The sequence below is a fragment of the Paroedura picta genome, chromosome 12, assembly GCF_049243985.1.
Source record: "Paroedura picta isolate Pp20150507F chromosome 12, Ppicta_v3.0, whole genome shotgun sequence".
Taxonomy (NCBI): domain Eukaryota; kingdom Metazoa; phylum Chordata; class Lepidosauria; order Squamata; family Gekkonidae; genus Paroedura; species Paroedura picta.
The window spans coordinates 44,942,793-44,968,959 of record NC_135380.1 but is presented as its reverse complement, the minus strand read 5'-3'; the positions used below and the strand labels follow the sequence as shown (position 1 = coordinate 44,968,959).

The 26,167-nt window shown below is 49.8% G+C and overlaps 1 protein-coding gene across 2 annotated transcripts in view; it reads right to left on the bottom strand.

Annotated features, from left to right (window-relative positions):
* Window positions 1-25,929, bottom strand: part of PRRX2 (paired related homeobox 2) — a 128,585-nt gene extending 102,656 nt beyond the window's left edge. For both annotated transcript variants that reach the window (XM_077307177.1, XM_077307178.1), the window contains exon 1: window positions 25,623-25,929. In XM_077307177.1, coding sequence (XP_077163292.1) covers window positions 25,623-25,869 — 247 coding nt within the window. In that variant the 5' untranslated portion in view covers window positions 25,870-25,929. The remainder of the gene's footprint in view (window positions 1-25,622) is intronic.
* Window positions 25,930-26,167: the final 238 nt, after the last annotated feature.

Sequence of the window (26,167 nt, the reverse complement as noted above, 5' to 3'; positions counted from 1 at the left end):
TATTAACTTGTATGTTGGATTGGAGAGGAGAAAAATGGCAGCATCCCCAATGCAAAAGGGGAAAAAGGATTTTAGAGCTGCACACAAACAAAATGGGGGTGGGGGAATCATCAGCATAGAATGAAACTGACATGAGATGTAACAGAAGCCTAAAGCTTTGAAAACATTTTGCCCTTTCATGCTTTAGTGACTAAAGTTGGGGGTGGGAGCCATTTTGGCAATTCTGGAAGTCTAAAACTAAAAGGGCAGCTGAGCCACATGGATCTTCTGCAAATCTCTGAGCTTAAGAATCACTTGGGATAGATCCATTTGGAGGACACAGTGCAATATGCACAGCTTTTAAAAACTACCAAGATCATGAGCAATGTGCAGGATCAAATAAGAAAATCACAATAAGAAAACCATTCAAATTTGCAAGGAAAGGCAGGACAGTGACTTAAATCTGCAGCTGCACTGAGGTATTGGCAAAAATATCCCCCTCCCAAATTTCTTCAGTTTAGTGGCACAAGAATAAAAAACCTCTCCAGAGCTTTGGCCAGAGGACTCTGCCCACACACAAATTGTAGCTCCGTGCAAAGTGGGGTGGAGCTGCAGCCAAGTTTGTGCAGGCTCTGTGCCCACACACAGGCACAAACACACACGCATACCTGTGGCCCATGATCACAGCTTGTAATGCCAGTGCCAGTTGATTCTACTGTGTATTCTGTACACCGAGCATGTTGTATGATGAGATTGTGTGACCATTTCCCATTTTTCATAATGATGGATTATGCATCAGAAGAAGAGTTGGTTCTTATGTGCCGCTTTTCCCTACCCGAAGGAGTCTCAAAGCGGCTTACATTCACCTTCCCTTCCTCTCTCCACAACAGACACCCTGTGAGGGAGGTGAGGCTGGGAGAGCCCTGAGATTACTGAAGAAGAAGAAGAGGAGTTTGTTCTTATATGCTGTTTTTCTCTACCTGAAGGAGGCTCAAAGTGGCTTACATTCACCTTCCATTTCCTCTCCCCACAACAGACACCCTGTGAGGTGGGTGAGGCTGAGAGAGCCCTGATATCACTGCTTGGTCAGAACAGCTCTATCAGTGCTGTGGAGAGCCCAAGGTCACCCAGCTGGTTGCATGTAGGGGAATCAAACCTGGCTAGCCAGATTAGAAGTCCACACCCCTAACCACTACACCAGGGGTAGTCAAACTGCAGCCCTCCAAATGTCCATGGACTACAATTCCCAGAAGCCCCTGCCAGCATTCGCTGGCAGGGGCTCCTGGGAATTGTAGTCCATGAACATCTGGAGGGCCGCAGTTTGACTACCCCTGCACTACACCAAGCTGGCATCAAAGCATCCCCTAATGCTCTGAAAAGTGGGGAAAATGGGGCTTTGCAGTTGCATGTCAGTTTCAAAACAATCTTGTCAATTTCAGCATCAATTTCCGCCTCCCTCTTATCTGCATTCCTTTCTATTCCCTTTCAGTCAGCGAACTAATGCTAAAACACACATGCAAAACCTGAACCACAAGGATTTAAATGCAAAATGCTTGCTGGATGTTACTGTGCAGCTGCAACAGGGCAACAGTGTAATTTTTTTAACACTTGGGACATCCCCCACACACATGTCACAAGTGATGTTCCACCATGGTTTAGAAAAATATTTGGTTGTTTTTAAATTGTAGCAGCAGAATAAATACACAGGAGGAAAAAGAATAGTGCATAAGATTCACAGAACTGGCAGTCAAGATTAAAGACTGACTGCTTTGAAAATCTGCAGGGAGGTGTGCAGGCACAATGGGCCAATGCGGTGTTGCATCACTTCCAGCAAAAAACACACACAAACAACAACACAGAAGTGACATCAGGTAGTTCTCGGAATTGCCAGAAACAACCGCCAGCAACTCCAACAGCTACTCCATGTCACTTCTGGGGCTTAATTATAAGTGAGCTAATAGTGAAGCCAGGGCTACGTCCCTCCCATTCCTCTCTGTCTCTCCTGCCAGTTACCAGGTACTAACAGAAAAAAGAGAACCTGTCCAAGGCTATCAAAATCCATTACGTTTCCAAACTTACAAGGATACAACCACTGGCGAAAATTCAACATTGAAAATGGCACAAATCTAGAGTTCATTTCGGTTGCTTCATAAATGATTAAAATAGAGACAAGACACATTTTGATGTTTGATTCAATATCTTATTGATGTGTACTGTATAAATATCATACTGTATACAGATTTTGATAGCCTTGGACAGGTTCTCTTTTTTCTGTTGGTACGGTTATTCAGAACTGCCTGCTTTTCGTGTTGTAGTTGCCAGGTACTGCCTGCATACCTAGTGGCCAGGTATACCTGATAGCAGGAGAGATCAGTCAACAGCTCCAATTGCCCAGCACTGCTCTGGTGGCCAACAAGAGAAAAACAAAGTAAGAAATGGCCATCAGTGCAATGTCATCACATCACTTCCAGGGTGTTATCATTCAGGAGTGATATCGTCTCTCCAGGAATTGCCAAAAACTATGGTAAAACCGTAGAGTTTCCAACAATTCCTAGAGAGGTGTGATATCATTTCTGGGTTTCTCTACATGTGCCAAGGGTACCACCTGTGTCTCTGCCCCCCTGACTCTTGCCAGCGACTGAAGGGTAGCCCAACTCTAAGCCTATGCAGAATGCCATTCATTCACCCTTCCTCAATCTCTGATTAGAACGAAACGACTGAACTCCCAGGCAGATTTAAATTCCAGAACTGGTAAAGACAGAAAAACTAGGTAAGTCTAGGGACCGGTCCCGGTCCGTTGATCAGTCGGTACCGGGCCGCTGCTCCTCCTCCTCGTCTTCCCTGGCTGCTGCCTTGGGGGCTGCCCTGCCACTCTGCCGCCGGCTCACCTTTGGTGCTCTCCAGCGGCCGCCATGGCTGGAGCTCCCCCTCGGTGTGGCACTGCACAGCTGCTGCTGGCAGCGCCCCCCAGTGGGCGGCGGGAAGTCAGGGACGCCGGCGGGAAAGCAAGCGGAGCAGGGGCTCAGGCGGCTGTGATGTTCCTTGGCAAAAGACTACCTCCCCCCCCCTGGGCCTTAGTAAACTTGTAAAGCGTTGACCGGTCCCTGGTGAAAAAAAGGTTACTCACATGGGATTAGGGTTGCCAATCTCCAGATGAGACTTTCTTTTAATGCTGACTGGCACTGGGATTCAGAGGCTGCCTGCCTCTCAATGTGGAGGTTCCCTTGAGTCCCCCAACCTTATAGCCACTGATAGACTTATTAATTTGACTAATCCCCTTTTGAAGCTTTCTCTGCTTGTAGCCATCAATGCATCCTCTGTCAGTGATGTCAGCAATGATCACTCATTGCATAAAGAAGTATTTCTTTATCCCTTCGTCCCCCTCCCGAGCAGCCCTCTCCTCCAGGGGAACTGAGCTCTGCAGTCTGGAGATGAGCTGGAATTCCAGGGGATCCCCAGCCCCCACCTGGAGGCTGGCATCCCTCAGTCCCTCTCCCAAGCTGCCCTTTCCTCCAGGGGAACTGATCTCTGCAGTCTGGAGATGAGCTGGAATTCCAGGGGATCCCCAGGCCCCACCTGGAGGCTGGCATCCCTCAGTCCCTCTCCCAAGCTGCCCTTTCCTCCAGGGGAACTGATCTCTGTAGTCTGGAGATGAGGTGGAACTCCAGGGGATCCCCAGGCCCCACCTGGAGGCTGGCATCCCTCAGTCCCCCCTCCCAAGCAGCCCTTTCCTCCAGGGGAACTGAGCTCTGTAGTCTGGAGATGAGGTGGAACTCCAGGGGATCCCCAGGCCCCACCTGGAGGCTGGCATCCCTGCATGTTAGGTGAGGCCGAGGTAGTCGGAAAGCAGCATTGCTACCCTGATGGGGGGGGGTGCATCCTGCCCCCATTCTAGTACATTTGGCTCTTTGCAAGCCTCCTTGATTTCATGTTTAAGAAATGCAGGATAAAATTTAATTTGCTGCCAGATCCGAGTGCATAGGAAATGTAACATTAGATGGTCTCCCTATCAACGTTTCCAAGCAAAGGCTAAATTAAAAGTGGAGCTCTAAACGAGGCCCTTTTGACTCTAATTGGTCACAGATGCCCCACCGATTGCAGTATGTGCACACTCTGTTTTGGAAAGCAGAGAATTCTTCTTTATCACCATTGATCTGTGTCTCTTTGGGGAAGCAAATCCCCCCCCCCCCATCCTTGATTTATTTCCATGTTTTTCTTAACAGTCTCCCCCTCCACCCCGTGTCTCTTTCTGCAGGCCAGGCATCCAGGAGGGGCTTTTAGTGTGTGTGTGTGTGTGGGGGGGATGTTGCTACTAATCACCAGCTCCGAACAGCAGGCCAGGGGAAACCCTTCGGCTGGGTACTTGATCCGCAGAAAAGTGCAGACTGATTTATAGCTGCTGAAATCAATCCCTGCTTTACTGTTTCTTTTAATCATATCGAGAGAAGAATTACATGTTTTACTTTCAGGAAGAAAATTTATTTTCATGTGTGTGCACTCGTGTTTTAATGGCATTCTGCTTGTTAAGAAATGGAAACGTCAGATCTGGATCTGGAATGGTTTCTCTTCATTCTTTAGAGAAAGACAGATGGAAATATCCCAGCTTGGCAGAAGAGGAAACCTCAATGTTTTTTCTAAACCCAGTTCTCCTGTGGCAGGCTCTAAGATCCATGTTTAGTTTTGCTTTACATCCATATGTATCGAGCCATAATGCACAAAGGGTTCGAGCTGTGGTGAGACAAGAGGCAACGATTGGTCGAACAGCTCTGATGTCACAGAGAGATTCAGGATGTGTATTCCACTTAACCAGCCTATCATGGACCAAAGGGGAGAGCACACCAGGGTTGCCGGCCAATGGCTAGCAACTGGTGGGCATCTAAGGAGAGCCATGGGGCAACAACATTACATCACTTCCAGAGAAAACCTGGAAGAGGTGTCACACTGCTTTATGAACATTTATGAACATTATGGACATTCTGAGGTAGAGTTTCTAGCAATTCCCAGTACTGTGTGAGCTCTGTAGTCTGGGGTTTTTACTTCTGGGTTTTTACTGGAAATGATGTCATGGCACTAATGGCAGCTTGCCAAGCTTTTCTCTTATCTTTCCTTCTGCTGGCCTATGGAGTGGTGGCAGGAAGCAGAGCGTGCCTGCCAGAGGTTTTTTGCCATAGCAGGAGACCTGGCAAAATCACTACCATACCGAGATGTAGTCATTAGCTTACACTGCAAGTCAACTATACCCAGCAAACGGCAGTAGGCAGCCCACACGCCTACTCCGTTGGGCAGTGGAGGGAAAGAGGGAGGGGGCAGATGGCATTATCTTGATCAGGGGTAGTCAAACTGCGGCCCTCCAGATGTCCATGGACTACAATTCCCAGGAGCCCCTGCCAGCATTTGCTGGCAGGGGCTCCTGGGAATTGTAGTCCATGGACATCTGGAGGGCCGCAGTTTGACTACCCCTGATCTTGATGCTATTACATCACTTCTGATGCAACCCAGAAGCCATGGTATGGCATCATGTGGCACTCTAGCATTCCCCTTTGGAGTCCTGTGTATAGTTCTGGAGGCTTCACTTCCAAAAGGATATGGGAAAAATTGAGAGGGTGCAAAAGGGGAGCAACGAGGATGATCCCGGGCCTGGGGACCAAGTCCTAGGAGGAGAGGCAGAGGGACCTGGGAATGTTCAGCCTGGAGAAGAGGAGGCGGAGGGGGGACAGGACGGCTCCCTTTAAGTATTTGAAAGGTTGTCACTCGGAGGAGGGCAGGGAAAGGTTCCTGTGAGCAGCAGACGAGAGAACACACAGTAATGGGTTTAAACTGTGTAGAGAGGGCAGACTCCCTAGCATTGTACTCCCCACCCCAAATCCCACCCATTCCCAAAGTTTCCAGGTATTTCCAAACTCAGAGTGTCCTTTCTTACGACAAGGGTCTTATTGTCTCCCACCCCACTGAGATGGTGTTCTCAGGATTTATCTCTCTCACTTCAGGGGTCCTCCCTGCCTAATTCCAGGAAGTTAACAGAAATTATCCCCAGGGCAAAATGTTGCAACAGCCCAGATTCAGTGCTCTTCTATGGTTCAGCGTTACTCAGAATCAACCAGCGGCAGAGCTTTTCCTCACTGTATTACCCAAATCAAGTAGAAACACTGCTTTCCCCTAAGTATCCATTAAACCCATAGTATAAAATGGAATATCACTTTCTTACCACGTAGACATGGCATGAAGAAACAAATCGTAGATAAATACAGATGGCGGATGAATGGAGATAGACAGACAGTGGAGGGTGGAGGGGTGGTGGTCTAGATGACCCTACAGGTACCTTCCAACTCAATGATTAAATGATGAGAGAAGCCCTGAGGTCATGGCCAGCCAGGTTGAGGGGGGGGGCTTCTGCCGGGCCCAGGAACAGCCTCACCGCACCTCCGAGACGTGCCAAGACGCATCACAGAGGTGGCAGGGTTATCCCTGGTGCCGACAGAAGCCCCCCCCCCACCTGCCCGTCTGCCCACGACCTTGAGACTTCTGCTGGGCCCATGGACAGCCCCGCTGCATCTGCAACACAGCGAGGCTGTTCCTGGGCCCGGCAAAAGACCCCCTGCCCGGTTGTTCAAGACCTGGGGCAGACGTGGCAGGGCTGTCCCATTGCCCGGCAGAAGCCCCAAGGTGGCCAGGGAGCCAGCCGGGGGGGGGATGCTGGGCCCAACCCTCTCTGCCCCACGGTGATCCCCAGCGCCCCCCCACTCGCTCTCACACTCCGCCACCCCTTCCCAGCCCCCAAACACCCAGCCACCCACCACTCTCTTCCCCTGCGACCCCCCTCACCCCTCTCTCTGCCTCTTTCTCCCTCTCGCTTGCTCTGTTTCTCTTTCTCCTTTGCTTTCTTTCTCCCTTTATTCCTTCCTTCTTTCCATCCATCCACCTACCCCTTAATCTCCTTTCTCGCTCCTATGCACCCATTTATCTTCTGCCTTTCTGTCTCCCATCCTTGCTCCCATCGTTTACTCTCCTTCCCCCCCTCACTTTCTCTCTCCTTCTCTCTTTCTCCCTTTCTCTATGCCGGCCTGCCTTCCCTCCCTCCCTCCTGGGCCTCCCCCAATCACCCACTGTCCACTAGAACCCGCTGTATTTTCTCTACAGCGGGCTTAAATTCTAGTTTATAAATTATTTGGATGAGGGATTAGAGGGGATACTTATTAAATTTGCAGATGATACTAAATTGGGAATTAAAGGTTAGGGGAATTAAAGATTAGGGTAGTTGTTGGTCAGGACGGGGGGGGGGGGGGAACAGAACGGTTGGTTCAGTAGGAACGCATATCTGATTTCCGAATGCTGGAAACAATTCCCCAAGGGATGCCCCTGGACTCGGTCTTTGTTGTCAAGATGGGGGGGGGGGATAAATGGAAAAGAGCCGCAGAAGGTTCTGATTGGGAGTGGAGATCTGGGGAAGGGAAGGCTTGTCCCCACCTATTTTCCCACACAGAGTCACCACCTCCCCAAAGCTGTTGTTCAGTGAGAACATAAGCAAGGTCAGACGAGGCGTCCCTCTAGTCCAGCATCCTGTTTCCCATAGTGGCCAACGTTAGCCAATAAACAGGGCATGGAGGTCAAGGTGACCTTCCCCATAGCCGTCTCCCACCAGGGGACATTGGCTGCCTCGGAATGCGGAGGTTCTCTTCAGTCAACATGGCCAGGAGCCATGGATGGGTCTTTCCTCCATAAATCTGTCTCCTCCCCATTTTAAGGCCATCTGTGCTCTTGGCCATCTCTGTGTCCGTTGGCCGTGAATTCTACAGTTTAATGACTTGTGGTGTCATGAAGGGCTTCATTCTGTCTCTGCTGATTCAACTTCACTGGGTGCCCCCAAGTTCTAGTATTTTGCAAGAGGAAGAAAAGGGTCTCTTTGGGCAACCTGTGCATAAATGTATAAATCTTCACTATCATGTCTCCCTTCAGCTGTCTAGCAGCCCAGACTGTCCACCCCTCCGTCACAGGAAAAGTGTTCCCACCCCTCGATCAAGTCAAGCATCAATCTTCCTGATCATTTCCCCTGTTGTCTGGTAAGGCTTTTTGGAGAGCAGGCTGAGTAAAAACAGGGCTACAAGGGGGGAGGCTAGGCTGCCCCTCGGCTCAAACCCACAACCTCTCCTAGCTATTTTGCACTTTAAAAAAAGGGTGTGCATCTGTGGGGTAGCACTTGGTTTGGCCTTAGCTTAATTCAACCCAAAACATACAGAAAAGGAAAGAGAATCTCATGGAGCAGAACAGGATGAAAGAGTTTCCAAGAAAATGAGGGTAGGACTGGAGTGTTGAGGCAAACATGCATTTTTGGAAACAGCACCCCTGAAAACAGCACCCCTGTGTGCCTCCCTCCTTCCCTCCCTCTGAAACATGCATGGCACTTCTCCCTTGGGCCCTGGCATTCTGCTGCCGGGAGTGAGGCTGGGGCGACGTCACCCGGTCAGACGCTTGGTCAAAGTGGGAAACTGACCAGCAGCAGCCCTGTGCATCCCACCACCGACCCTTTCCCCGATTCCGAATGCAGGGCCCGTCCAGGTATTCTGCCACCCCAAGCAAGGTGCACCCGTCTCCTCCTTCCATGGGGCTGCTGGGGCTGGCAGCAGCTCAGGGCTGCAAGGGGACACCCATCACCTCCCATATCTCCCATCTGCAAGGGGACACCCATCACCTTCCACTGGGGGGGGAGCAGTGCTCTCCTCATTGCACACCTCCAAAGAGCACTTTTGTTCTTGCTCCTGCGGCTCGGTTGTGAACGAAAGCTGAGACTGAAGGCCAGCATCATCTGCGGGTCATTTCTTCCGGCAAGTTAAGGCAAAGCAAGAAGAAGCATGCAAGTAGACAAGATGACAAGGGGTCTGCCAGCACGTGGTTTTAAGAGACACAATTTGGGGGCAGGCTTGGCTTTGAGAGTTAGGCAGGGAACTGAGCAACAACTAGGATACTAGAGACATGCAAATTCCCTCCCTACTACGAGCAAGACAGAGCTCATTGAGGAGAGTATGGAACACACCTTTGGCAAAGCTTCCCAAGTGGTCAGCATCACAGTCTCTAGCTCAGATCTCAAAGACTGCAAAACCTCAACACCCTCCCCTCCCCCCAAAAAAAACGAAACAAAAAAAACCCCTGGCAATAATAGAGAACCAGCGCAAGGGTTGCAACAGCTTTCCCCAGGGGATAGGGTGCTATCATAACCATGACTGGTGGACGGGGCAATCAAAACAGTCCAAAGCCAGCCATGCTGACCCTTGCAGAGCAACAAGTGTTACTCACCCTCTTGTCTCCCTGGCATAGAAAAGGCTGCCAACCTCCAGGTGGCACCTGGAGATCTCCTGCCACTGCGACTGATCCCAGACAAGAGATCAGTTCCCCTGGAGAAATGGCTGCTTGGGGGGAGGGGGGGACTTTGTGGCACTACACCCTGCTGAAATCCCTCCCCTTTGCAAGCTCTGCCCTCCCAAGGCTGACCCCCCCCCCCAATCTCCAGCTATTTCCCAGCCCAGAGCTGTGCATGGGGCTGCCAGTCTCCAGGTGGTCAAAATAAAGTAAGAGGGGTAGGACCCAGTGAACGACCAGATACAGAGCAAGTACAGAGGCTCTGGGATACCAATATGGCAAATCAAACGTGCAAAAATGACTTTTATAGAGTCTCCAGGTGGTGGCTGGAGATCTCCTGGAATTACAACCGATCTCCAGGAAACATCTGGAGAAAATGGCTGCTTTGGAAGGAGGGCTCCAGAGGGCCTCATACCCCATTGCTGCCCCTCCCCATCCCAAGCCCCACCCTCTTCAGGCTCCACCCTCTTGATCTCCAAGGACTTCCCAAGCCACAGCCAGCCATTCTGCTCCTGCTCCACTGCTGGTGGGGGAGCTGAACTTCTTTGCTGGCACAGCTGGCCAGGTTTTTGCTGAGTGGCCCACGCAGGACCAGCAGAACTCCTGGGGTTTGGCTCCACCAGGACAATCATACCCACATGCCCCGGACAATGGCCAATCTGCCCCAATCCCTTTGGGAAGTCGATATCTTGTTTCTGTTGGGTGGCTGGGGGAGGTGCCCTAGGAAAGCAGTGCAGGAATGCACATGTGCAAAACAGTTGGGGTAGAATTACAAAAACATTTAGAGCATTCGAATAACAAAGTGTGATCCACAGTGTGTTCAGCTTGCAGCACATGCCCCAGGGCTCAGGCACAGAAGGGTCTTTCCCAGCCCCTGCTTCTTGAGAGCCTGGCAACGGGAGGTGCTGGGATGAGAAAACGGGACCTTCTGCCTGCAAAGCAAGTGGTGCTTCCAACACAACAGCACCACGTAGGCTTGCCGGGGGAAACCTGGAAGGCAGAGAGAGTGTGGAGAAATGTGCCATTGCTTGTGCCATGACATCACCTCCGGAGAAACACAGAAGTGGTGTCAGGGAGCTCTTGAAACCAAGGCATACTCTACCTGGTGATTCCTGGAGCCAAGTGACACTGCATACCACACTGAATATTTTTTTAAATGTTCTCCAGCTGCTGCTTCGAGGGGCCTGGGGCAAGAAGGGTTGCCACAGGAGTCCTCCCTTCACAGCATGAGCCACGGCAACCCTACGGACCAGTGGCAGACACCAGGTTAGGGTTGGAAACTAGTTGGGGGGAAGGACATGATGCTGGGGAGTGGTATTGTGCACACAATGATATCACCTCCGGTGAATACCTAGAAGCCCCAGCAGTAGCTCTAGAAATCATCAGAAACTCTATGGTTTTCCTGTAGAGTTTATTAACTTTAATGTTGTCCCTGCATGTCCAAGGGCAGCAGGGAACTAGAGCTCAAGGTAGGGGGATTCCCAGCCCCAGTGGGCAGTACTGAACACGTTGTTGCCAACAGGCACTTCTCCCAATGTGACTTATGGTATGAAGTTGCATGCATGGGCACTCACACGCCCTCACTGATGTACTGTTGTCATTAGAGAGCGGGGCTAAGAGATCGGGTTCAAATTCCTTGCATGCCTCGGGCCAATCAGTCTCAGAGTTAGCCAGACATGCTTCATGGGGTTGTTGTGAGGATGAAACACGGCCCCATTTCCTTGGGGGAAGGCTGGGTTATAAATCAGTAGATGGATGCCAACCCAATGTGCCAAATCCCTGTTTGCTCTTCTCTGCCTGAGGCACACTGGATTCCTTTTCTCTGCAAGGCTCCCTCCTGGCTTCCCAAGCAGGCTTGGCCAGTAGGGTTGCCAGCTCCGGGTCTGGAAATAGCTGGAGCTTGGGGGAGGGGGTCTGAGGAGGCAGGAGGGGAGGGCATCTTGCTATACAGTTCATCTTGCACAGAGACCATTGTCTTCAGGGGAACTGATTTGTGTCCCCTGGAGATTAATGGTAATCCCAGGAGATCTCCAGCCACCCCAAAAGGTTAAAAAAATGCCAATTGGGGTACCCAGTATGTGACATTATACCAAAGAACAAAATCCACAGTGTAAAGACAACACAATAAGAATGGGTACAATGTGAAGAAAAGCTTCTATCCAATGCTTTGAAAGCACAAACACTACATAGAAATAATGCAAAGATGTTAACAAGCTGTAGGAAGACCACTGGAATTCCCAAAATCCAAACGAGGAACCGGACAATCCTGTGTTTTGCTCCCAAATGCTTCCTCAGTGGACCCCAACAATAACTGTGCTGCACAAGGGCCGAGAGGCCTCTGTAAGGCATGTTCCTTCTTTGCTGCTATCTTCTATCGCTTGACGAGTTTCCACTCTGCAATTGAACTGTAAAGAGATGCATTAGGATGGGAACGTTATTTAGTGGCCTCGTGGCACACGTGCAGCAGTTTTGCTGGGGTCCACTGAAGCTGATCTCCGTGGTCTGGAGATTGGTTGTCGTTCTTGGAGAGCTCCAAGCTTCATCTGGGGAAGGGAAGAGCTAGTTTTGTGTAGGGAGTGCGGACTTCTAATCTGGCATGCCGGGCTCGATTCCGCACTCCCCCACATGCAACCAGCTGGGTGATCTTGGGCTCACGCAGCACTGATAAAACTGTTCTGACTGAGCAGGAATATCAGGGCTCTCTCAGCCTCACCCACCCCACAGGGTGTCTGTTGTGGGGAGAGGAAAGGGAAGGCGACTGTAAGCCGCTTTGAGCCTCCTTTGGATAGGGAAAAACGGCATATAAAAGAACCAACTCTTCTTCTTCTCATTAGAAGCAAAGTCTAAACCTAAGAAGCAAAGTCTAAACCTCATGACTGGAATGTAATGGTGGATGGATATGAACTGTTCAGAAAAAACAGAATAGATCGAAGAGGTGGAGGAGTGGCACTGTATGTGAGGAAAGGGCTTACCTGTCAGGAAATTCTAGTGAAGGAGAGCATATCTACAGTGGAAAGCATCTGGGTGAAAATAAGCAAGGGGAAAACAAACAGTGTGGTGGTTGGTGTCTGCTACCGACCGCCTGACCAACGAGAGGATGTGGATGCTGCACTTTGTGAGCAGCTTGAGAAAATATCCAAACGGCAGGACCTTGTCATCATGGGTGACTTCAATTTCCCAGATGTGTGCTGGGAAACAAACTCTGCGAAGCGTCCTCAGTCATGCAAGTTTCTGACCTGCCTGGCTGACAATTTCATTTATCAAATGGTAGATGAACCCACAAGAGGTTCAGCCATACTGGACTTAATACTGACCAACAGGCAAGAGTTGGTGGATGAGGTGAAGGAGGTGGGGACCCTAGGGGGAAGTGACCATGTCCTCATAGAATTCCTTTTGAGATGGGGAGCCAAGGAAGCTTGTAGCCAGACGCGGATGTTGGATTTTCGTAGGGCAAACTTTAATAAACTCAGAGACATGATGAGTGTCATACCATGGACGAGAATGCTGGAAGGGAAGGGAGCATGTGAAGGGTGGGCGCTACTCAAACAAGAGCTATTGCATGCTCAATCAATGACTATTCCAGAAATACGAAAACACTGCAGGAGCTCTAAGAAGCCTATTTGGATGAACAGAGAACTTCAAGAGGAACTAAGAAAGAAAAGGAAAATGTTCAGGAAATGGAGGGAAGGACAGAGCTCTAAAGAAGAGTACCTACAGGTTACTAGGCACTGTAGATCAATCATCAGAAAGGACAAAGCTGAGAGTGAGCTAAGATTGGCCAGGGAAGCCCATTGTAACAAGAAAAGATTTTTCAGTTACGTGAGGAGCAAACGTAAAGTAAAGGAGGCAATAGGCCCGCTGTTGGGTGCGGATGGACAAACTCTAACGAAAGATGCAGAGAAAGCAGAAAGGCTTAGTGCCTATTTTACATCTGTTTTTTCCCACAGGTCTAAGTGTTTAGGCACATCTAGAGATGGCTGTAGCCAAAGGATAGTGTCTGGGTGGCAGGTTAACATGGATAGAGAGGTGGTCGAGAGGCATTTAGCTGCACTGGATGAGTTCAAATCCCCTGGTCCAGATGAAATGCACCCGAGAGTACTCAAAGAACTTTCCAGAGAACTTGCACAGCCCTTGTCCATCATCTTCGGAACCTCTTTAAGGACTGGAGATGTCCCGGAGGACTGGAAAAGAGCAAACGTTATTCCGATCTTCAAAAAAGGGAGGAAGGATGACCCGGGAAACTACAGACCAGTGAGTCTGACCTCTGTTGTGGGGAAGATAATGGAGCAGATATTAAAGGGAGCGATCTGCAAACATCTGGAGGACAATTTGGTGATCCAAGGAAGTCAGCATGGATTTGTCTCCAACAGGTCCTGCCAGACCAACCTAGTTTCCTTTTTTGACCAAGTAACAGGTTTGCTGGATCGGGGAAATTTGGTTGATGTCATTTACTTGGATTTTAGTAAAGCTTTTGACAAGGTTCCCCATGATGTTCTGATGGATAAGTTGAAGGACTGCAATCTGGATTTTCAGATCGTTAGGTGGATAGGGAATTGGTTAGAGAACCGCACTCAAAGAGTTGTTGTCAATGGTGTTTCATCAGACTGGAGAGAGGTGAGTAGCGGGGTACCTCAGGGTTCGGTGCTCGGGCCGGTACTTTTTAACATATTTATTAATGATCTAGATGAGGGGGTGGAGGGACTACTCATCAAGTTTGCAGATGACACCAAATTGGGAGGACTGGCAAATACTCCGGAAGATAGAGACAGAGTTCAACGAGATCTGAACACAATGGAAAAATGGGCAAATGAGAACAAGATGCAATTTAATAAAGATAAGTGTAAAGTTCTGCATCTGGGTCAGAAAAATGAAAAGCATGCCTACTGGATGGGGGATACGCTTCTAGGTAGCACTGTGTGTGAACGAGACCTTGGGGTACTTGTGGATTGTAAACTAAACATGAGCAGGCAGTGTGATGCAGCGGTAAAAAAGGCAAATGCCATTTTGGGCTGTATCAACAGAGGCATCACATCAAAATCACAAGATGTCATAGTCCCATTGTATACGGCACTGGTCAGACCACACCTGGAGTACTGTGTGCAGTTCTGGAGGCCTCACTTCAAGAAGGACATCGATAAAATTGAAAGGGTACAGAGGAGAGCGACGAAGATGATCTGGGGCCAAGGGACCAAGCCCTATGAAGATAGGTTGAGGGACTTGGGAATGTTCAGCCTGGAGAAAAGGAGGTTGAGAGGGGACATGATAGCCCTCTTTAAGTATTTGAAAGGTTGTCACTTGGAGGAGGGCAGGATGCTGTTTCTGCTGGCTGCAGAGGAAAGGACACGCAGTAATGGGTTTAAACTTCAAGTACAACGATATAGGCTAGATATCAGGAAAAAGTTTTTCTCAGTCAGAGTCGTTCAGCAGTGGAATAGGCTGCCTAAGGAGGTGGTGAGTGCCCCCTCACTGGAAGTCTTCAAGCAAAGGTTGGATACACACTTTTCTTGGATGCTTTAGGATGCTTAGGGCTAATCCTGCGTTGAGCAGGGGGTTGGACTAGATGGCCTGTATGGCCCCTTCCAACTCTATGATTCTATGATTCTATGATTCTATGATTCTAATAAATCAGAAAATAAATGCAGTCTTTCACTAGAGGAAGCCAGTACTTTCCCACAGCTTTAAACATTTTGTAGATCTAAACTACTATAGAAACTTTTATATGGTGTTCTTATTTCATAGAATCATAGAGTTGGAAGAGACCTCCTGGGTCATCTAGTCCAACCCCCTGCACTTTGTAGGACACTCACATCCCAATCGCTCATCCACTGTAACCTGCCACCCACTTCACACAATCAGCCTCTCTGTCAGATAGCTACCCAACCTCTGTTTAAAAATTTCCAAAGATGGAGCACCCACCACCTCCCGAGGAAGCTTGTTCCACTGAGGAACTGCTCTAACTGTCAGGAACTTCTTCCAGATGTTTAGACAGAATTTCTTTTGAATTAATTTCATCCCATTGGTTTGCTTCCCTCCCAGTTTAGTATAATCTGCAAATTTAACAAGTATCCCCTCTTATCCTTCATCCAAATCATTTATGAATATGTTGAACAACACAGGCCCCAGGACAGATCCAAGAGGATGCTGAACCATTAACAAGTACCCTTTGGGTACGATCTGTTAAACAATTACCGATCCACCTGACAGAATTAAGATCCATGCCACATTTTACCAGCTTGTCAACAAGAATATCATGTGGAGCCTTATCAAAAGCTTTATTGAAATCCAGATAAATTATGTCCACGACATTCCCCTGATCCAGCAAGGTAGTCACTTTCTCAAAAAAAGAGATAAGGTTGGTCTAACATGACTTGTTCTTGTGAAACCCATGCTGAGTCTCAGAAATCACAACTCTCTGTTCCAGCTGCTCAAGGACCGAGTGTTTGATTATTTGTTCCAAAATTTTGCCAACTACAGATGTTAAATATAGACAAAAGGGATGGTTTGTAGTGTATACAACCAAAAAGAAAGAAAAACCTATCCCAAGGCTACTGGCAATGTTTGCAAACTTTACACAGAATAAGGAAAATAAGATAAAAGGTCTCTTCTTTCTGTGTGGCTTTATTGCAGGATCCAACCAAAATGGATTTCTAGATATCTCCCGTTTTCAGGGTAAATTTTCCTCAGTGGTTGTTCCTCTCACTTGTATATGAATTGATACTTCAGTACCTCTATGAAAAGAAATTATTTAAAGTATACCCCGGCCTTTGGCTCTGCAGTGTAGAGATGCTCTGCGCCTGCACATGTGCACTAACTGGCACGCCAGTGTCCACGCCTCCCCTCCCCCCCGTGCGCCGCGGCACTGTCTGCTTCAGGCGGGAACAGCCGCTTCGGATGCCAAAGCACCCAACCCTAGCTTAGTCTATTCTATGTAGACTAAACTAGGGTTGGGTGCTTTGAGAGAGAGAGAGAGAGAGAGAGAGAGAGAGAAGAATCTGCTTTAAACATGTTTAAGGAAGTGGATTTTGGGGAGAGCATCTTTTCCTAATTTCCCTATTATGAGCTCTATATTATATACCTGTCAAAACTAATAGCAAGTATGTGGTTCACTGAAATAATGATGTAATTGTAAAACATTGTTATGAACATAAAATGTTGACTGTAAATATGCCCCAGCAGAAGTAAGGACTATTGTATTTTTCTGATAATATCTTAATATAATGATGGGGATGTTGGAAAATAATATTTTCTGTTTTGTACATTCTATCCCTGGCATGTATAATTATGTTACAGAATCCCTCCTTTTTATTTCTGTATCCTGTCTGTACTATTATTCTATTTATATGTATGTATGTATGTACGTATCAAGAATTTTGTGGGTTAACCCAGGATGGATGAGAAATTCAAAATCCCCTCCCCATAGAAGCAGGTTCCTGCGCATATGTCTGGAAAAGGACAGAGACTCCCATGTGGACATGGGTGCAGCGCATGAAATGGTCTCACCTGGGGCCTCCCCCACAGCTATTGTGCTATTCTTTCACCTTTGGTAAAACAGGTTGGGTAGGATTCTATGCTGCTCCTTGCAGATCCTGTCTGACCAGAGGGGACAAAAGGATATTTCTTTTTTCTCCAAATGCTTCCAGGTCACCATCTGGAGAAGGCAATCCTATGCATGCCCTGCTTCTGAATAGACATGATCCGGATCGTGCCTGTTGCTTGCAAAAACAATCCAAAGTTTCAAAAAGAAATGCGTGACTCGTGATTTTCATGAAAGGTATCTTTAAAGCAAGTAGATTTAGGATTCTGGCCAAGCTAGGATGTACCCAGGAGCAAAATAACAAAGCACTTGAATAAATAATGTGCTGGACCTTTTGAAAACAGGTTGCAAGGAGCTTGCGGAGACATTTAAGCAAATCATCTTTTTGATAGGAACAACCATGTCTCCGTCTTTCGTGAGCCGACCTCGTGTCAGGTAAGCCATATTCACAGCAACCCTCAAATGTAACTAGCCAGAGATCAATTGTCTGGCTTTCCAAGAAGTAAGCCTCTCAGCTCAGGCCTCCATGTGTTTGCCCCAAAGGCCCCTTCAGCGGAGGGCAAGGAGGCTCAGTTGCCAACGGGGGTGCCAGACTCCGTTACGCTTGCCCTGAGTTCTCTAGGGAAACGGCTTCAGATTCTTCTGGGGGGATTTAAAAGGTATGTGTATGGGGGGGGGGGCAACCAATAGGACCCACCCCAGTAATCTTCTCAGACCAAGAGAGCGAGAAGTTCGAAGTCTGCTTGCGTCAGCCCCAAATGAGCGAGACCAGGAACTGCCCCTTCTTTTAAACACACTGGTTGGTTTTTAATTTCCTGCTAAGGACAGTGCGACAGACTGGAACACGTGCAGGGAAACCAGAACAATTTGGGGGACTTGGGTGAACTTCTCTAGAGATCTCTTCAAGGCCTCAGTCGGACAACGGAAGGGGAGCATCGGGTCTCTTCTCCTTCTTAACAGAAAGATCCCACTCAAGACCTTCCTCACTGGGCACATTCAGGGGCGCTTGTCTTCACAGACTCGTTTTCATTTCCTTTCCAACCCAGGAAGGCCCAGGGATGCCGGCAGAGGAGACAAGCGGTCATTGTCTCTCTGATCGAAACTTCAAGTCCACCAAGAAAACTCCCTGGCCTATTTCAGTTGTCTCACAAAAGCAAAGGAAAGGAAAGGAAAGGTTGGCGTTTGGCCCTGAAAGTCCCCACAAAGTTTCAGCCCTAGTTTTAATCTTCTGGTGGGGTCAGGAATTCACACAGTGGATGTGGCGGACTTCACTGATGGCGCGTTCGAGGAGGGCTTTGGAGAGCAGAAAAGCATAATTGCATGCAGATCCTGACCCCTCCCCTTGCTGTCCCTCTCGCAAAAGCCCACGTTGAGTGTTTATGGCATTCGAATCACTTCTGCGCTTCTGGGCCTTTGAAGTCGGCTGCTCACCGTCTGGCTTTCGACCGAGCTCCTTCCCACAAAGCAGCCGCGCCGCGCTTTCGAACAGAATCTTAATTTCGGTTTTTGCCCGACAAGATGTCCTGATGTGTTTCTGACTGTTGTGATTCATCTGGAATGCTGTTGTGGCGGAAATGAATGGGGGTGGGGGGGGCAAGAGGTATCATTTACAGAGCCCGTTTCTGTTGGGCTGCCCAGAGCAGACCCAGGCAAGGTCCTCGGGGCCAGGATCTTCCGAATGGAGCCAGGCGCATATAGCGCTCAGCAACTCATTTGTCCTTTTGGGTATGAGAACTGCAGGCACCAATGCGACAGGGGCTGGAATGGAAAACAGGAAATGTTGACACAAAGGTCGATACGCCTTTATTTCTTCGTAAACAGGACCGGCCAGCCCAGGCATGGCCTCGTTTTCCTTCCAGAACTGCATACACCTTTGCAGAGGTTGCAATTTGAGGTGTGCACGTGTGGAAACATCTGCATTCATCCCCCCCGGCAGGAAAAGGGGCCTTCATGGCAGAGGTAGTCAAACTGCAGCCCTCCAGATGTCTGTGGACTACAATTCCCATGAGCCCCTGCCAGCATTCGCTGGGTCTGTCACTGGCAGGAGTTCAGGGGAATTGTAGTCCATGGAGATCTGGAGGGCCGCAGTTTGACTCCCCCTGGTCTACTGCTACTGGGGTGGCTTTACAGACCCAGGTGGTGCCCTGCTAAAATGAAGCAATAAGAGGCAAGGGGTGGAAACGTGGAGGCACAGTAGTCAACAGCTTAGCAAGGAGAACAAAGTCCAGCTTTACAGCTGGGAGAAAAAACTTGCTTGTAACGTTGCAGCAGTTGAAGCACAAACTAGAACTAGTGCATTCCTCATTCCCAAAAACTTCTCCCACGTGCATACAGAATTCCCCTCAGACATGTAGGAGATTGGCAAGCAACGCAGTCATATACTTGTCTCCTAGACCAAGAACCATGAATTCAGCAAAATTCTCTTGTTTGGTATCCTATAAAACAGGGGTAGTCAAACTGCGGCCCTCCAGATGTCCATGGACTACAATTCCCAGGAGCCCCCTGCCAGCGAACGCTCATGGGAATCATGGGAATTGTAGTCCATGGACATCTGGAGGGCCGCAGTTTGACTACCCCTGCTATAAAATGAAGGGCCCCACCCAGCAAAAATTAGCTATGACTAACTATCTGGAAATAATGATATTTATAAAAGATTTGGATGAGGGATTAGAGGGGATACTTATTAAATTTGCAGATGACACTAAATTGGGAGGGGTAGCAAGCACAACTGAAGACAGCAACAGAATACAGGATGATCTTGATAGGCTCAAGAAGTGGGCTAGACTGAATACAATGAAGTTCAATGGGGACAAATGTAAAGTTCTGCATTTAGGTAGGAAAAACCAAACACACCAATATAGGATGAGGGAGACTTGTCTTGGCAGCAGCATGTGCGAAAAGGATCTAGAAGAGTCTTAATAGACCATAGAACATGAGTCAGCAGTGTGACTCAGTGGCTAAAAAGGCAAATGGGATTTTGGGCTGTATCAAACGGAGTATTGTGTCCAGATCACGGGAGGTGATGGTACTGCTTTACTCTGCTCTGGTTCAGCCTCACTTGGAGTACTGTGTTCAGTTTTGGGCACCCCAATTGAAGAGGGAAGTAGACAAACTGGAGCGTGTCCAGAGGAGGGCAACAAAGATGGTGAGGGGTTTGGAGACCAAGACATATGAAGAAAGGTTGGGGGAGCTTGGTCTGTTTAGCCTAGAGAGGAGACGACTGAGAGGGTATTTGATAACCATCTTCAAGTATTTAAAAGGCTGCCATACAGAAGATGGAGCAGAATTGTTCTCTCTTGCCCCGGAGAGATGGACCAGATCCAATGGGATGAAATTAATTCAAAAGAAATTTCGTCTAAACATCCGGAAGAAGTTCCTGACAGAGCGGTTTCTCAGTGGAACAGGCTTCCTCGGGAGGTGGCGGGTTCTCCATCTTTGGAATGTTTTAAACAAAGGCTGGATAGCCATCTGACAGAGAGGCTGATTCTGTGAAGGTTCAAGGGGTGGCAGGCTACAGTGGTTGAGCGATGGGGTGGTGAGTGTCCTACATAGTGCAGGGGATTGGACTAGATGACCTTGGAGGTCCCTTCCAATTCTCTGATTCTCTGATAAGGGATTGTGGTGTTACTGTAGTTCGCCCAGAACATCCTGATTTCCAGGGGGCACAGTCCTGGCTAATGTTGGCTGAATTGTACCGGAATGGATACCACACAGCCCTGCTCAGATTCATAGGCCGATAAAGGGAACGGGAAAGCCTTGTCCTAATGGTGCCCCCTTTCAGTTAGAGCTCCAGGGCCCACATTGTTCCCTTCGGTGGGTCTGGCTAATGGGTAAATATGTGCAGAATCCATCCTTTGTATGGGGATCGACAAACGGCCTCTCTGTCCTATCCCACCCATAAGAGTGGAATAGTGATTAGTGCCTGTATTCTTCTTTCTAAATTTCTCCTTTCATTTCCCACCCTTCCCTTCCACGTCCGGTGATGGACTCTGGGCTACGTTAGTGGCAAGCCATTTCAAAACCCACTGTACGCCAAAGGGAATGCATGCACCGCCTGAAAGCAGCTGCACCGATGAAGAACCACAGAATAATGAGGCATAATTCACTCCCACCCTCCACTTTGGAGAGAACAATGCAGAAATGGGGTCCTCACCATCCCCACAGGGCTGATCCCTTCTAGAAAGGTTCAGCCTCTCACTCGGAGCTGCTTTTCCCAAAGCACATCCCAAGCCATCGGTTGTTACGAATCGTCACAAATAACTTCAGACTAACCGTAGCTGGACACTTTCCGACCAAAACCCATCTCGGAGGGAGCTTTTCTTACCCCCATGACACTTTGCTATTGCAAAGAACACGATCGAGAAGGGTCCGTTCTTCAAAGACACGATCACTGGTTTTAAAAGACAGTTCCCGATTGACTGTGCTTCCTAGCAAAGTACGCTTTCTTGGAGCAGAGACAAAGGTTTCGTATCCCAAATCTCCCCGACTCCTAACCGACGCTTGAGCAATACGCTGTGCACATCAACGTAGAAGATGCTCCAAATCTCCAGTTCCTCTGATAGATCTCTTTGAGTTGAAGCTGCTCAAGTGTTTGACACAATAAACAGCTTTTCCAAGAGACACCCCCCAATAGTTCTAGGAATGCAAGTAGCACATCGGAGAGCATCATGGTCACTAATGAGGCTTGGGCCCTTAAAAGAATCACAGGCGCTCGATTCTAAAATGCAAAGCGATCTCTGATCTTGCAAGATGCTGCACGAGGGCTGGGATGCCAGATGCATGCATCAGGAAACCACGTTAACCTTTCCTGCCCCTACCCTTTGGATGCTGTCTAAAACGGCAGGAGGGACCGGACCGCAAAGGCCACTTCTGTTCGGACAGGCGTCAGGCATGGGTCTAGGGAGCCTGGGAGAAGCTGGGCCATGTTCCTTTGGGGCCAAAGAGACACAGGCCTTGCATGTTAACTTTGGGGTCTCCTTGGAAGAGTTCCCCTGGATGCACCACAAATGACAGTCCAGACTCAAGGAGTGAGAGCAATTTTAGTCTGGAAATCAGCTCTGCCTGCTGGATTGTTCCACCTGCTTCGATTATTTTAACCTGATCCTAACAGAACATCCTTAAAAACGGCTGTCACTGAATGCACAAAGTTTTCACAGCAGCAGACTGGAACGGCCGCTTACAGAAAGGACAGCAAACGGTGCCCGTGAGCAGCTACAACACGGTCCTGCCTTCCAGTGGAAGAGAAACCCAGACGTGCCTTTGCTTCCCCAGGTCTATTGAACGCCCTGGCACTTCTGTTTTATTCTGTTTCATTTTAATACTTCCAAGGTGTCTTTCAACAAGCAGATTCCTGTCTGTCTGTCTCTCTGTCTGTCTGAAATCCAATTTTAAAACTAACAGCAGCAAAGAAATCAGAAATGGTCATTTGAAAGCTTGGGAAAGCAGTTTAGCTTTGGCATCTAAAAGACAGAAAATTTGTCACATAACAGGAGCTCCATCATGGAAGAAGGGCCTGCTACTGGTCAACACTGAATGTCAGATGATAGGGTTGCCAACCTCCAGCTGCGGCCTGAAGGGTATTGCGACAGATCTCCAGGCAACAGAAATCAGTCCCCCTGGAAACAATGGCTGCTTTGGAAGACGGGCTTTATTCTATACTCTACTGAGCTCCCTTCCCAGGTTTCACTGTGCCACCCCCCAAAAAAAAATCTTCAGGAATTTCCCAACCCGAAGTTGGCAACCCTATGGAGTCAGCTGGATCAGGCCCTCCAAGGATAACCTGAATAATGTGTCAGTTTTAGACAATACAGCAGCCTTTGCTGCTCGTGCCCCTCCTGCATCCTCCCCACCCAGCCATTTTTTAAATCAACTGCTGGCTAACTGCACAGATGCACTTCTGAACGATGCACTTTTGGTCCGTTTTCAATGCACTTTGCGGCTGGAATTTACTGTATGAAATGGAAAGAGCTATTTGCAAACACTTGCTAAAGTGCATTACAAGTTCCTGATTCAGCATGCGTGAAAGCAACTCCGGCAAGCAGGTCCTGTCACCTGCCCCTGTGGGGTCTACCTTGGCCGCGCCTCTCCCCAGGGCCACTGCTTGCTCTTCCCTTCAGGATTCAGCACAGGCTTTGAGAAACTCACAATTCGAGATGGTACAAAAAAGACCCCCGGCTCAGCTGGAGGCTCAGCTGGAGCAAGCGCGTCTTGTGAGGGGGGGTTGGGGGGGGGAGCTTGGCTTCTCTAATCCTTAAAGCAAACAGGGTGTAGCAAAGAGGAACAAGCCCAGATCCTGTATCAGGGTCAAGGGAACAGCTGCCATTTACCCCAGTCGAGCTGTCTTGACCCCAGGGTAGACTTCGGTATGTGCATTAAAAGCAGTCTTGCTCCCCTACCCGCATAGATTTGGTTACTTCTCCTTCACCATTGACCAGCCTCACTCTTATCTGTGACCCACTTGCATTCAGACTGCAGCCCGGTCCAAACATGCTTCGTTTGTATTTGACTGTGGACCACAAGCAAATGCCCAGCATTGAGGTGAAAGTCCTGCCTTTGTATCTGTGATGGCCCATTCACACACGCAAGCCATCCATGAATGTTGTACTCCTGGGCCAGCCTTTCTACCGGATCTTGCCCTCTAATGCTGATCTTGCCCTCTAATTCTGCCAGGAATATTTGCTGAAGCCGACAGGCTGCATCATCTTCACCATCGAAGGGAATCGCTTCATGTGCAGCGTCCTCCGGAAGCCGCCAGAGCGAAGATCCACAGGCAAGGAGACGCTTGCGGAGGGCCCAGATGCTGCAAGGGGCAGCAAGATTCAAATCTAGGTCACAGCTCTGCATTTCTCCCATGTGTAAACCATGTGAATTTCTAACCCTCTTTCAGTGCAACGGAAGGCGAGCAGCACACGACGGAAGGTGGCCGTCATTAGCCGTGCCAGCCAAGTTCCCAGGCACACAGGACTTGCTCTGTCTCGACAGCGCGCACAGACACCCAACAAAGGAGGTCGCCTGGCCTAATGCTCATGCCCAGGGCCACGTCCCAGCTGGCGTCCAGCTCGGATCCCATCTCAGTTTCCCATAAATAAGCACGAAACGCTCTGGCTTTCGGTCACACCGCGCTCTGCAGCATCGCCGGCTGAGCCCCATCGCAGCACACGGGTCCGAAAGACGGTCGCTCGACTCGCCAGTGTAACAGATCAGACTATTACGAGGCACAGCAGCAGGGGCCAACGGACAGTGGCTGCCCGAAAGGTCTCCGGCCAGCCACTCTTCCCACCTTCATTCTCCCACCCACAGAATGGGGAGAGCTGCAATCTTCCCCATGGGAGAAGCCACGGCTACCTATTGCGGCCCTCAAAGCTAAATAAAGAGGATCCACCAGGTTAATACCCTGCAGATGAGTGAGTCTCTCTGCCATGTAGGGAGAGTCCAAGGAAGTCCATGGGGCCATGTATTCAAGAGATGTATATGTCTATATAAGATCTGTATATGGCACATTGTGAGCCCTGATTTCTTGAGGCACACGGCATATTTCCATTTGCAATCCCCAAAATGCCTCTTAGCATTTTCATGCGCTACATTTACATCCATGTGCCACTAATGTTCCTGGGAGGAGAGCTGGAAACGGGCATTTTAGCGGACGTAAACGTCCCACAGATTTGCACCGTAAAGACCGCAGCGTGAGCGTTCGAGGCCCCAAAGCCGTTGGCTCCAGTGATGGTGGAACAGAACGTGAATTCCAGGACTGTCTGCTGTAGCAAAATAGAACGGAAACCCACACTTCGGAGATGGTTTCTTTTCAACAATTCAGCATAAGCTTTTTATGAGTTCATTCAGTCGGGCACATGAAGGTGTCCACATCCCCAAAACCCGAGGCGTTTAAATTCGGCAAACAACTGAAAGGCAGGGAAGGGAAGGTCATTGTAGCCTTTCAGAGAAATGTATTGGCCAGATGGACATGCGCCACATGCGTCTGACTAAATGGATGGACACTTCATGTTCCAGACGAAGGGAGCTTTGGTGCATGGAAGTTTATTCTGGAATGCGCCTCCTTCCTCTCTGAAAGTGCCCCCCCTCCTGTTTCATTTGACCAGAAACTTGTGGGTCTTCTGTTTGGGGGGGGGGCACAGACTCATGGGGGTCCCCTCATTGGACCTGGGAAATGCAACAAGAATCTGTTTTTATAATGAAAAAGTACTTGGAGGGCTCTTTGCGCAAAAGCTTTGCCGTGCCCCCAACTCTCCCAGCCAGAACTCCTGAGCTCTCGTGGGCTCTCCTTGGAGCATTCAGCGTTCCACGCGTCCCCGGCGATTTTCTCTCCCTTCGAACCGCTCTGAACGTTATCCGGGTGATGCCCCAGAAGAGCTGTTGGCCTCGAGCACAGCTGGGCCAGGGGGGGGGGCGGACAGATGCGCTGTTCCGCCAGGGCCTCCTCGGCCGACCCGCAGCCGCCCTTCCCGTTTCTGGGAAGGATCGAGTCCCTCCCTGGCCCTGGGGGCCTCCCCGCGCGGCTTCGGTCCGCTGCTTCTTGCGTGGCTCAGGGGCGGCGCGGGGCTCGTCAAGGCGCTAGTCCTGAAGGCCGCCGAGGCGCCGAGCCAGGCCGTCTGGCGCCACTTGCGCAGGAGATGCACGCCGGAGCCTTAGGGGGTGGCCCACGGAGGAGAGCGACGGACCCCCCTTTCACACGCGCGCCCCGGCGCCCCCCGTTTCCCTTAGGATCGCGTCCCTCTTGCGCCCCGGCCCCCGCGGCGCTCACCTTCCGGGAGCGCGCCTCCCTCGCTGCCGCTGCTCCCTCCGGAGGGCTCCGGAGCGCCCTTGCCGCCCTCCCTCGCCTCCGGGCCGGCCTCTTTGGCTCCGTTCATGCCGGCCGCGACGTCCTCGAGGTCCAGGAGGTGGCTCACGCTGAAGTTCTTCCTCGCCTGCGGGTTGTCCGGAGGATCCAAAATCCGCACCGGGTTGGGGGCGAACTGCTTGTCCATGCCGTAGGCGGCCACCCCGTCCATGCCTCCCGGGGACGCCAGGGTCGCCCCCCCCTGCAGCCTCGGCTCTCCCCGCGCCCACCCCACCCCACCCCACCCCGCAAAGAACTTCGGAAGTCCTCGCTTTCTTTCGCGCTGCCCCCCCCCCCCCTTCCCAGGGAGGCAAATATAGAGGGCGATGGATGTTTGTTTCTTGGTCCGCCTCGTGCTGACGTCTGGGACGGGGTGGGGGAACCCAAACTTTCTCCGGCTAAACCGACTTTTCCGCGCCTTCCGTTCTCTTGGCTCGGCCACTGAGGGAGGGAGGGAGAGTCGCCTCCGG